General features: G+C 35.1%; 1 protein-coding gene and 1 pseudogene across 1 annotated transcript; both read left to right on the plus strand.

Annotated features, from left to right (window-relative positions):
• Positions 1-8,718: 8,718 nt before the first annotated feature.
• LOC108853143 (helicase SEN1-like) lies at positions 8,719-11,838 on the plus strand (annotated as a pseudogene).
• Positions 11,839-12,023: 185 nt separating this feature from the next.
• On the plus strand, positions 12,024-13,333 carry LOC108851992 (uncharacterized). Its single transcript, XM_018625474.2, has 4 exons — positions 12,024-12,214; positions 12,353-12,428; positions 12,533-12,705; positions 13,065-13,333. Exons 1-4 carry the CDS (start codon positions 12,102-12,104, stop codon positions 13,138-13,140), a joined length of 438 nt encoding a protein of 145 aa, XP_018480976.1. The 5' UTR covers positions 12,024-12,101; the 3' UTR covers positions 13,141-13,333.
• The last annotated feature ends 40 nt before the right edge of the window (positions 13,334-13,373 follow it).

The following is a 13,373-nucleotide window of genomic DNA, read 5'->3' on the forward strand; positions in this document are numbered from 1 at the left end:
TTTAAAAAAAAGTTCTCATTTCCTGCTTTGTTTTATTTTCTCGTGTTTTTTTTTAAGATTATACTTTGTGTTTTTTTTCTTATCAAAACTTTGTGTGGGATTTATGATTTTTATTATGGTATTTTCTATTTTGGATTCCAAATTTCACATTTAGAATCCGAATTTTCGTAATAAAACAATTAAAACATACTGAATGAGCTAACTAAGCTACTAATAACCACCATTTTTAAAAGTGTTATTGCAACCGTCAAGAATTCTTCTTTAACTTTGCTTTGGTTGTTCAAAACTGCACCGGTTGGGATCATTTTGGATGTTTCATAAGGCCTCGGCATTTTATCCGGACCAGAAAACCCGACCCGAAACCGACCCAAAAAAATCCAGTCTGGGTAGGAACCGCCGATCAAATTACTCTATCGGGTCTTGTTGTAAAGAATCTGCGGATTTTGGATCCGACCCGACCCGACCCGAACCCGAAATCTGATGGCTACCCGAATTAATAATGTAAATTAAATAAAATGAGTCAAGGGAAAGTCGAAGAAGGGTTATTTGTTTACAGAGTAAGGGGTCGAGCACTAAGAGACAACCAATTATTGTTGTATCTCGCCTAGTTTAATATATATACACATTTTAATATAATAAAAACACAAATTTTGGATAAAATTTTGAATATTTTTAGATATATAAATATTTTCAGATATTATTTTGTATTTTTATGTATTTTTTAGGTCGAACCGAACTGGAACCGAACCGATAAATTCTAATTATCCGAATGGGTCCAACTATATAACCCGACCCGGATCCGGTACGATCTGAACCGACCTGGAACCAGAAATTTGAAATTACCCTATTGGGTCCCAAACTTCTTGACCCGAAAGATCCGTACTCGAAAGGACCCGAACCCGATCCGAGGACCTGAATACCCAGACCTATTTCATATTTCCTTCTTCCACAATCGATTTCACTTTTAACGGGAGGATCTCATCGGAAAAATCAAAGAAAAAACAAATAAGGTAGCATCAAATGGGATTGGCGATGTTCTTCCAAAAGAGTACGTGTTGAGTGGGTTTCAATATCACACAAGCCCAAACCTTTGTTTTACAATCTCTTTTTTGGACTAAAACTTAATGACGGCTCATTTAGAGTTGGGTTTTAAACTTCTGAAGCCCAGACGGAAACTCGAGTAAGATTGGCAGTTAGACCGTTATAACGGCTGCTGAGTCAGCTTCTTCTTCATTTTTTAGAGAGAGAGAGAGAGAGAGAGAGAGAGAGAGAGAGAGAGAGAGAGAGAGAGAGAGAGAGAGAGAGAGAGAGAGAGAGAGAGAGAGAGAGAGAGAGAGAGAGAGAGAGAGAGAGAGAGAGAGAGAGAGAGAGAGAGAGAGAGAGAGAGAGAGAGAGAGAGAGAGAGAGAGAGAGAGAGAGAGAGAGAGAGAGAGAGAGAGAGAGAGAGAGAGAGAGAGAGATTTATCTTGTGATAGAAGAGCAAGATATCAGGCGTCGAAGAGTCTACCACTGCTTCTATAGAGAATCTGATTACCAGGAGTGTATTTCGGAGTGTATGTGATCATATCGACACTTTGTAACGAACAAAGAGCTATAGTGAAAGCTTGAGGATTTCGATCTCTCCCTAGACAGTAGGCAACGAAGTCTAGGTAAACAGTCTTGCTGTTTTTACGTTTTATGCTTATATGCACTCTGATCATATCGAATCGAAGATAAACACGGGTAATAGGATCATAGTCGAACATAGATCAAGCGTAATCAAAGGTCAACAAGTGGTATCAGAGCGCTAGGTTGCTTTATAGGGAGTTTGTGATCCGATCAGGTTTATAGATTCAGATCTTTGAAGATCAAACTATTGTCTTGTGGTTTGGGTTTGGAGGAAACATATTCTCGATAGAGCCTACTCAAGGCTGTTTCGAGATGGAGAAGTTCGACGGGAAAGAAGATTTTGGATTATGGAAGTATAAGCTGTTAGGCCAGCTCGAGATTCAGGGATTAACATATGTGCTTGAAGAAAATGCTACTCTCTACAAGAGCTCAGAGAAGTTGGAAGAAAGTGCAACACCAGTTCTTGATCCTCTCAAAGTTGCGAAAGATACGAGAGTTAAGAATCTATTGGGAACATGCTTAAGCGACATAATTATAAGAAAGGTGATGCATGAACCTACAGCTATAGAGATGTGGAAAGCTTTGCAACGTGATTACCAAAACTAAAACGTTGCCAAACCACATCTATCTGAAGCAGCAGTTTGCAAGCTATAAGATGGAGGAATCGAGGATTATTGAGGAAAACTTGAATTGTTTTCAAAAACTGATAGGTGACTTAGCGAGCCTCAACATACAAGTGAGTGATGAAGATCAGGCGGTACAGATATTAACAAGTCTTCCACCACAGTATGAAGCTTTGGTTCACACGTTGAAGTATGGGACTGGGAAATATACTTTGACAGTACATGATGTTACTACCTCTGCTTATGCAAAGGAGATCGAGTTAAAGCAACAAAGCTTATTGGGGAAGTCTAAGTCAAATTCAGAAGGTCTGTATGTTGAGTCTCGAGGCATACAACATGATAAAGGAAACAAAGGAAATGGAAGAAGTGGGAAAGGAAGATCCAAGTCTTGTGATGCAAGGTCCAAGTCAAGGCCAAGATCAAACCGAAACGCAAATAAAACAGGGTGCTTTATTTGTGGTAAAGATGGGCATTGGAAAAGGGAATGCCCACAGAATTGGAACAATCAGGAAAGGAAGAACGAGTCTTCAATCTCAGTGAATGTAGCCTCAGAACCTAGACAACCGCTAATGCTCACTGTGAGTGTACAGGACAACAAGGATGACTGGATTTTAGACTCCGGCTGCTCATTCCATATTACCCCTCAGAGAAGTGTCATGTTAACTTCAAGGAATTAGAAGGTGGAAGATTACTTATGGTGAATAACACTCAAAGTGAAGTGAAAGGAATATGGAAGATCCGAGTGATTAATGAGGATGGAACTGAGGTCATTTTAACTGAGGCGAGATATATACCAAACATCAGTAGGAACCTAATTTCGTATAGTCTTCTAGAGAAGGCATGTTGCACTTACAAAGGTGGAGGTCTCATTGTTGAGTTTTTTAAAGCTGGACAGAAGGTTATTTCAGGAAAATACAAAGATGGTTTGTATTACTCTCAGGGAAGAGTGTCAAAACATGAAGCCAACATCACTAAGGCAGAACCTGATATCACGAAATTGTGGCATTCTAGACTTGGTCGTATGAGCGTGACAAACATGAACATGTTGATCAAAGAAGACAACATTCGACTGAAAGATATGGATAAATTGGAGTTATGTGAGAGTTGTGTGCTTGGAAAGTCCTATAAACATAGTTTTCCTACGACAAAGCACACCATAAAGGCCATATTGGATTCCATTCGCTCAGACTTATGGGGTTCTCCATCAACTCCCGAGAGTTTGGGAGGATGCAAGTATTTTGTGAGTTTTATTGATGATTTTTTGAAGAAAGTTTGGGATTACATTCTGAAAACTAAAGATGAAGCGTTTGAGAAATTTAAAGATTGGAAAGAAGCTGTGGAGAATCAAACTGGTAAGAAGATCAAGTGCTTACGGACTGATAATGGGCTTGAGTTCTGCAACTCGAGGTTTGATGAGTTATGTAAGGAGTCAGGGTTACGGAGACATCAAACCTGCACTTACACTCCACAGAAAACGGCGTATCTGAGAGAATGAACATAACGTAATGGATAAGGTCAGACGCATGTTGGCTGAGACAGGTTTCGGACATGAAATTTGGGCAGAAGCTACGTCTACTGCAGTATATTTGATCAATAGGACTCCTAACTTCACCATTGGCTTTAAGCTACCGGAGGAACTATGGTCAGGACAGGAACCAGAATTGTCCCATCTGAGAAGATTTGGGTGCTCAGCATATGTTCACACCATTAAGGAGAAGAAAAATCCGAGAGCTGTGGAAGGAACGTTTGTAGGTTATCCTTTTGGGGTAAAAGGTTATCGTGTGTGGATGCAGGATGAAGGGAAGTGTGTCACTAGCAGGAATGTTGTGTTTGACGAGGACGAAGTCTACAAAGATACATTGGTTCCTAAGGAGGCTAAAGCTCTAGAAAAGATTGCACTGAAGACTGACGGCAAAAGGAAGAACAAACGAGTTACTTTCAGTGATGATTTACTTCAGGGGCCGTCTAAGAGAAATGTGGAACATGGGGAGACCTCAGGTCAAGGTGGAGATATCTCCAGATCAGACGACTCAGACGATTATGATCCTGAGAACACAGATTTACCAGAGACAGACTCAGAGAGTTCAGATGAAGAAAATCAGAGTTCTAGTAAGGGCAATCAGTCATTGGATGAGTATGTACTTGCCTGAGATAGAGAAAGAAGGAAAAACGTCAGGCCTCCGTCAAGATTTGATGATGCAAATCTGGTGGCTTATGCTCTACTTGTGGCAGGGGAGTTGGAAATAGAGGAACCGAAAACCTACAAGGAGGCTATGGAGTGTAAATAGAGTAAGTTTTGGAGAAATGCAGCTAAAGAGGAAATGATCTCATTAGAGAATTATAAAATAGCATTTTAATTTTTAGTTTTGTGAAAATAAATTGAAAAATACAAATAATATGATATATTTATTTCTAGTTACAAATTTGAACTAACTATTAAGACTAGTATAACTATATTATTATAAAACATACCAAAATATATTTTTTAATATTTGATGTGATAGATAGTATTACACTAAATTTATTGTCTAACTGGCGACCTTCATAAGAACATTAGAAACAAATAGAAAAAGAATGAAAAAGAATAAAATTGTATGAATAATAAAGAATGATTATTCCTCATCAAATTTAATAAGGAACAAATTTGTTCTATTTTTCTCTACAATAAAATAAATGAGAAGGAATAGAAAAGAAAAACTATTCCTTATAAATGGTAAACATTTATAGGAATGTTAAGGAATGCAGTGATTTTTCTTGATTCCTTTGGTCACCAATTAAACAATTAGTGTAATACTATTCACAAAATAACAAATTTGGTGGAATGGTATAACTTTTGTTGTTTTATAGAGTTAGAATTACATCAAATTTGATGTTTCATGATCTCTCGTTACGAGAGATCATGAAACTCACAACAACATAGCTTTTGTTTGACACAAAGAAGAGTTTCCCCGATAAAATTGTAAAATCTTGTTTTAACCACCAAAACCATAAAAATAAGTTATCCCGCAAAAACTAAAAACGAGTTTTCCCTCAAAAACTGAAAGTGGATTTCCCACTAAAGGTCACAAAACAAGTTTTTTCTGCCAAAACTAGAAAAATGAGTTTCATGCTAAAAATGTAAAACTTTTTTCCTCCCAAAAATCATGAAAACCAATTTTTTTTTGTCAAAACCACAAAACTGAGCTTTTTGTCAAACAGTAAAATCTAAGTGTTTTATAAATTTTTTAAAACATACAAACTAATAGTTTGGGTATAGTTAATAAAATAATAATAACTTGGGTATCCGCAAGGTAAACACACAGTGCCGTGCGAAGGAGTTTGGGGGCCTGAGGCAAATAATATAATTTTATCTAGGTTCAAAATTTTAAAATTTTATTTATAAAATAAAATATATAATTTTAATTTAATATATATTAAAAATAAAATAAAATAAATATAAAATAGTAAAATTTAATATTTATATTTATTTACAAACATGATAAATAAAACTATGTATCTGTTTATAAATTTATATAGTTAATTCACAAATATAAATAGATAAAATTAGTTGTAAATATATTTTATAAAACATATATGAACAAAAATAACTAAAAAGGTAAATACATAACCTTAGCATATAAATGAGTTTATAATAAATAAGACAAATAAAAATAAGATTGTCTTAAAGATTTTTTTTTTGTACAAACTACCATGTCGTATAAAATGTAACTAAATTATAGAATTAGATGTAATTTATTTAACTAATTAAACTAAGTAATAGGAAAACGAGGGGCCCTAAATTTGACAAATTTAGAGGGGGCCTGAGGCAATTGCCTCATTTTATATGCATAAGGCACGGCTCTGTAAACACACCCCCTCCCACATTATTTTTCTAGGTTTTGATTCCATGTTTAGAATTTTTAAGTTTTTCATGGACTAATCTTAGAGCATCTCCATCAATTAGAATCCATAAAAAGTTTCTTAAATCCCTTAGAACTTTTGTTCTTTCTCTTTCTTAGTTTTCTCCTTTTTTTTTTCATTTTCTTTAATGGTTAAAACTATTCCTGATACTGTTGTTTGAAGTCCTCTTAAGATAGGCTGGATTTTTCGTGGGTTGGGTTAGACTGGTAATTTTATTTCACATTAACATCCCTAACTTATATAAAGAAGACTGAATGTGATGATGCAACAGCCTACATTTGTCTTTTACCTTGCCGCTCATCCGTAGACTAACAATAGTTTTTCATCTGGATGGTAACTCTCCATGCTTTTACCTTGAACTGTGTAGTTTTCATATCTCCACTTAAGAAAATTCTTGGTATAGATAGTATGGTTTTCATATCTCTGGTTGAGATCATTCTTGAAAGATACAGTTTTTCTCGAGTATAGAACCGTTTAAAGAACATTGTTACATGGAAGATCAAATACAATTAATTTGCAGATTTTGAATTTTTAGTATGGGAGGAGTGAGAGACTTTTCCGCTCTTCTCTCTTCAACTTATCTCCTCTAGGGTTTTTAAAAAAGGTTTTCGTCTGCCTCTCTGCCACTATTGTCGGTGGTGTGAGAGGCACCGTTCCTCTTTTTATTGTCTTTTTAAGGTTCATATGTGGTTTTTAAAGGCTTCTCGGTCTGATTGTAGTAGCTGATACCAATATAAATAGAATTTTAGTTACTAAATTTCAGTTTAAATTTTTATTTATTTGATTAGGTTAATTATTTTGACATTAGTTAACAACATATACAAACAGTCTACTTAACAATATGTATCTTACACAAGTGTATTACTTTTACCATAATTTATTTTTAGTAAATATTTTGAAAATTAATGTAAACCAAAGAATGAATTGGCTCGGTAAAAAAAGAACCCATAGCAACAATTACTTTATAAGAAACTTGTGTAACCTATTATAAATTTAGATGATTTTTATAGCCGATACCAGTAAAAATAAGAATTTTAAATACTAAGTTTCAGTTTAACTTTTTATTTATTTGATTAGGTTAATTATTTTTGATATTAATGATCTATTTTATTTTTACTTTATTTCTTTTTTTTTGTTTGTTTATTTTTAATTGATATCTTATATTTATTTTCATTGAATTGTTTTATAAATTCCAGAATCATAAATTATTAAACTATGATGCTGTTTTATCCTATTTTGTCGATATTTTCAAACTATATATGAATATTTTGAATAGCATATAGTCCATATCGTAAAAAAGTTGTGGAAAGAATTCTCCTTTTCTTTTTAAACTCTTTTTATGTTATGTTTTAAGTAAGTTAGTATATTTTTCTAAGTAATTTACTATAAATAGCAACTAACTTTTTAAGATAATTTTTACATTTTGATTCATCTTTATGTAGTTTTGTATTTATTTTTATTTTATTGACATAAATGGTTAACTGAGAGTTTTTTTTATTTGATATTTTTAAAACAATTTCTTTCTTGTTAATTAAAATTTTATTTTTAACATCCAAATATTTGGTATATATATATATATATTAAATTAGCTATTTTAATAAAAAATATTTTCTTTGTTTACCTTATTGACTTTCTTTTCATGTTGAGAGAAATAATCTTTTTAAATCGATATTTTTAAAATATGGTATATAATTAATGATATTTGTAAATTTTATATGAATACTTTAAAAGAAATAATATATAACCTCAATTTTGATATCATATGTGCTTTAGATTCATATTGTCTTTAATATTTGAAATCTTCATATTCTTTAAGATTTTTTTTTTGTTAGTTAAGTGTATATTAATCTTCAAAAGGTTTAGTTTATATATCAGATTGATTCCTTTAATGAGTTTGCCTATTTGTTGACTAAATTTAATATTGATTTCCTTTTATTTTGAAAAAAAATATATTTTTATTTTGAAAATCTTGAACTTTTTAAAAGTAATAAATAAAATTATAATTTGACATATTTTGCTTGGTGCGTTAAATAATATGTGAATAATCTCAATTATTTATAACATCGACTTATGTATAATATATGTTATTATTTAATATTTTCAGTAGCATGTAAACTTAAATTTGAAAATCAATTGTTTTAAATTTATATCGTTATAATTTTTTGAAAGTTTTGATAAAGAATGCAAGTTATAATTGAACCGGAGTTGTTGCTTTAGTTTACGAGCTCCGAGCTCGGCCAAAACTCTTATACAACTTGATGCTTTAATTCGACTTCTTCTTCCCTATGCGATATCGTAAATCTACACTTAATTAATCTCTCGTAAACCAAAACAAAGTTAAGTGTAACTCTGTACGTAGACTTTTCGCATGCTAGAAACTTGAATGCCATTAGCAAATATATCTTGGGAAATGCTGGAATTTGAGATAATCTTTAAAGTTCTGTTTGTACCTTTGGCCTTCGTATTCCTTTTAAGTAGCCCAAACTGACACAGAGAGTTCTTATAAGATTTTGTCTCATTCGTCTCTTTTTTATTATTCTTCACTAATTCTCTGATGAACAATCTTCTTATGGAAAGACAAAGGGACATGGAAAAGAAGGAGAAAAGCAGTCTTACTGAGAGATTATTTTCTTGGTCTATCAAAGATATTCTCAATAGAGATCTCTACAAGCATCAGGTTTTCATATATGTCAACTCTTCTCTTCAACGTTTGAATCCTTGGTTGGTAGTTGGTACTAATACATTATATTCACCAACCATGGCGTGTTGTTTTTTTGTAACAGATAAAGACAATACCAGACAGGTTTAGATCCGCTGAAGAGTACCGTCGGTGTTTCGTTCCTCATCTACTCGAGGAAACGCGAACCGAGCTATCCTCAAGCTTCAAATCCTTGTCAAGATCTCTTGTTTTCCAAATTCATTCTGTGAAAAAAGTGGAAGCAAGTGGAGGTTCATCAAACAAGCTGTATGAAATAACACTAAAGGAAGCAGCAGGTACTATTAGTGCAAAGTACCAGCCAAAATGTGGAGATGTCATTGCTCTCACAAAGGAGAAGCCAAGACGAATTGATGACTTGAATCCTCTACTCCTCGCATACGTGTTCTCTTCTGATGGTGAACTTACCATCTCCGTCCGTTCGTCTGGAGCTATACCTAATCTTCATGAATATCCAATTCTCCCATATAAGCAAAACGGCCACATGATCTGTTTCGGCTTTTTTCTCATGACTTCAACTACAAACACTCGAATTTGGAATGCTTTACACAACGAAGATGCCGCCAATTTGTCTCTAATCAAGAGTGTGTTGCAAGAAAATTCATTGGTACGTCTTTTTAAATTATTTTTATTTTTGCCTTTACAATTTTTTATTTAAAATTTTGATGGACTTTCAACTGCAAAATAGTATATTATATGAATTATACCAAAAATATTATTATTGTTTTTTTTCTAAAAATATTTCTTGTGTTGCAGGTTACTAAAGAACAATGTGTTTGTTATCGAAATGATGTTGCTAGTTCTGATTATGCCCGTGTTTCGTCTGTAATCCGTTCAGCGACATTGAACACGTCCCAAGAAGCCGCAGTTTTGGGTTGCATCAAGACAAGAAACTGCACTCACGAAAAGAGTGTGAAATTGATATGGGGACCTCCTGGGACAGGCAAAACCAAGACGGTCGCAACTCTTCTCTTTTCCCTTCTCAAGCTCAAGTGCAGAACGGTTGTGTGTGCTCCTACAAACACAGCTATCGTAGAAGTCACCTCGAGGCTCTTGTCCTTGTTCAAGGAAAATGCTTCATCAGAACACCCAACTTACGGGCTTGGGAATGTTGTTTTGTCTGGAAACCGAGATAGAATGGGGATTAAAAAGAATCATCCTCTTCTCGACGTGTTTCTTGATGAGCGCATTGATAAACTTTGTCACCTGTTTTCGCCATCATCTTCTGGAATGAAGCTTAGGTTAGAGTCGCTGATTAGTTTTCTTGAGAACACAGAGGCTAAGTACGATCGATATGTTGATGAGTTGGAAGAAGTTGAAAGGATGAAGGAAGAAAATGAAAAGAAGAAGAAGAAAGAAGTTGTAAACATTCCTACGTTTGGTGTGTTTGTGAGGAAGATGTTTGATGCAATGAGTGAAGAACTGAAGACAGATATGGTTAATCTGTACACGCATCTTCCCAAGTCTTACATTTCATCTGAACAAGTGGCGTATATGATCGCAGCCAATAAAGCTCTTGATCGTGTCGGATATTTCTTGCAAGAGAATGCTTCTAGATCTGATTTCTACAAGGGAAGCTTCAAATACGATTGCTTCAACAGGCTCATCAGTGCTGATTGCCTTCAAGCTCTACGTTTACTTCCAGCACGTTTTGAGGTCCCTGACTTGTTGGACAAAAAGAATATCGGTGCGTTTTGTCTCCAGAATGCGCATATCATCTTCTGCACTGCTTCTGGTGCGGCGGAAATGGGTGCTGAGAGGACTGGGTCTGTAGACCTTCTTGTGGTTGACGAGGCAGCTCAGCTTAAAGAATGTGAATCTGTTGCTGCATTGCAACTTTCTGGTCTACGTCACGCTGTTCTAATTGGAGATGAGCTTCAGTTACCGGCTATGGTCCAAAGCGAGGTACTCTCTCTCTCTCTCTCTCTCTCTCGTCACACAACAATGACTACCTTTCTTTTTAGATTTAGTGTTTACTATGGTATATTGTAATCCCTGGCAGATGTGTGAAAAGGCAAAGTTCGGAAGGAGCTTGTTCGAGAGGTTCGTCCTGCTCGGTCACGACAAGCACTTGCTTAACGTTCAGTACCGTATGCATCCTTCCATTAGCCGTTTCCCAAACAAGGAGTTTTATGGAGGAATGATCAGAGATGCTGACGTTGTTCAAGAAAGCATTTATCACAAGAGGTTTCTACAAGGAAACATGTTTGGTTCTTTTTCATTTATCAATGTTGGTCGTGGAAAAGAAGAGTTCGGTGATGGATACAGCCCTAAGAACATGGTTGAAGTTGCTGTCATTGCTGAGATCATATCTAGTCTCTCCAAAGGTATTTGATTAGTAAATTAAAATAATATATTAATCTATTTTTTTTTTTAATTCTTACTATTCTTTAATCTTGTAACAGTTTCAAGTGAAAGAAGGATGAAGGTGAATGTTGGAGTGATTTCACCTTACAAAGGACAAGTCAGAGCCATCCAAGAGAGACTCGGTTCTTTATCATCAGGTCAGCTTATGACTCTGAATGTTCGATCTGTGGATGGGTTTCAAGGAGGAGAGGAAGACATTATCATCATCTCAACGGTTAGAAGCAACGGTGACGGGAAAGTGGGGTTTCTGAGTAACAGACAGAGAGCAAACGTGGCGCTGACAAGAGCAAGGCATTGTTTGTGGGTGGTTGGGAACGAGATGACTTTGGCTCTGAGTGGTTCGATATGGGGGAAGCTGATAAGCGAGTCAAGGTCACGCGGATGTTTCTTTGAAGCTACTGATGAGAAGAATCTGAGAGATGCTATGAATGATGCTTTGCTGGAAGATGTGTCTTCTAGTTTTGCATCTCTTTCGGTTGGGAATAGGGGAAGGAGAAGTGTTTGGTAGTTTTTTTTTTTAAATTCTCATTTTCTGTTTTTTATTTTTTTCGAGTTTTTTTTTCCTATCAAAACTTTGTGTGGGATTTATGGTAATTTATTATTATGGTATTTTCTATTTTGGTTTCCAAATTTCACATCTAGAATCCGAATTTTCGTAATAAAACAATTAAAACATACTGAGAATGAGCTAATTAAGCAACTCTAAAAAAAAACACCCTTTTCAAAAATGTTATTGCAACGGTCAAAGAGTTCATCTTTGACTTCGCTTTGGTCGTTAAAAATGGCACTGTTTTGGATCATTTTGAACGTTTCTTATTTTCTTCTTCCACAATCGATTTCCACTTTCTCATCAGAAAAGTAAGAAAAAAACAGAGAAGGTAGCATCAATGGGGATTGGCGATGTTCTTCCAAAAGAGTACGGATACGTGGTCATCGTAGTCGTCCTCTACTGTGTACTAAATTTCTGGATGGCAATCCAAGTAGGCGGAGCTCGCAAGAGGTTTGGTTTCCACAACATTCTTTTTTCGCCCTTTCAGTTTTTGTTGATCGTCTGACCTTTTCTCTATATTCAATCCCCTATTGGATCTCGCGTTGACTTTTTTCACTGCTTAAGTTGAGCTGATAAAATAAACTGCAGGTACAAAATTCCTTACCCAACACTATACGCAACTGAGTCCGAAAACAAAGATGCTAAACTCTTCAACTGTGTTCAGGTTTTCAAACCTTACCTTCCCTCTTGTTAATTGAAATATCTCCAGTTTTTTTTTTTTTTTCTTAAAGATGTGAAACGTAATTTGGGTGGGTTTTGCAAATGCAGAGAGGCCACCAGAACTCGCTAGAGATGATGCCAATGTACTTCTTACTCATGATCCTTGGTGGGATGAAGCATCCTTGCATCTCTACAGCCCTTGGCTTGCTCTACAATGTTAGCAGATTCTTCTACTTCAAAGGCTATTCCACTGGTGATCCTATCAACCGCCTCACCATCGGGTTTCTACTCTTCTTCCTCTTCCTCTTCCCTTTTTTTTAATGCTTTAACAATAAGATTGAACTCGTAAGACTAGCCACACCTTATGGTCGAAAAACATAACTAAACTAAAGGCACCAAAACTGAGTTTTCTTTTTTTTTTTTTGCATTGTTGATTCTCGCACTGTGGCATGATTAGTGATGTGACTTGGTTTCTCTTTAATGTTCCCATTGAAATTTTTAGTTAACTTACTGTATTTTTCACTTTCTTCGCTTAATTGTCTTTGGATCTGTTAGCATTTACGTTTTTGGTACCATTGTGTCCTCACGCAAAACATTAAATAGCTTGGTAATTGACGGAACTCGGTTCTCTGTTCTGCAGGAAATATGGCTTCTTGGCAATGCTAGGTCTTGCCGTCTGCACAATCTCCTTTGCCATTACACTGCTTCGCTCCTGATCTTAACGGTCTTTTCTTTGTTAGTTTAAATGCTTTTGGTTGTTGCTATACTCTTTTGGTTTCTTACAAGTTTTGTAACATTGTGATTACTTTCCCAGAGTCTAAATGCTCAGTTTTTCTTAGTTGTAAAATAAAGCCAACTTTCTGGTCAACAGGTGAACAAAAAATATTGATTAATGGCTCACTTAACAAACTTGATTATAACATTAGCAATGCAAGTAGATTTAGCTGCT

This window comes from Raphanus sativus, chromosome 4, assembly GCF_000801105.2.
Source record: "Raphanus sativus cultivar WK10039 chromosome 4, ASM80110v3, whole genome shotgun sequence".
Lineage (NCBI taxonomy): Eukaryota > Viridiplantae > Streptophyta > Magnoliopsida > Brassicales > Brassicaceae > Raphanus > Raphanus sativus.

Coding starts and splice junctions, on each gene's coding strand:
- LOC108851992 (XM_018625474.2), top strand. CDS start 12,102: ATGGGGATTGGCGATGTTCTTCCAAAAGAGTACGGATACGTGGTCATC. Junction 12,429..12,532: donor AACTCTTCAACTGTGTTCAG/GTTTTCAAACCT, acceptor TTGCAAATGCAG/AGAGGCCACCAGAACTCGCT. Junction 12,706..13,064: donor ATCAACCGCCTCACCATCGG/GTTTCTACTCTT, acceptor TCTGTTCTGCAG/GAAATATGGCTTCTTGGCAA.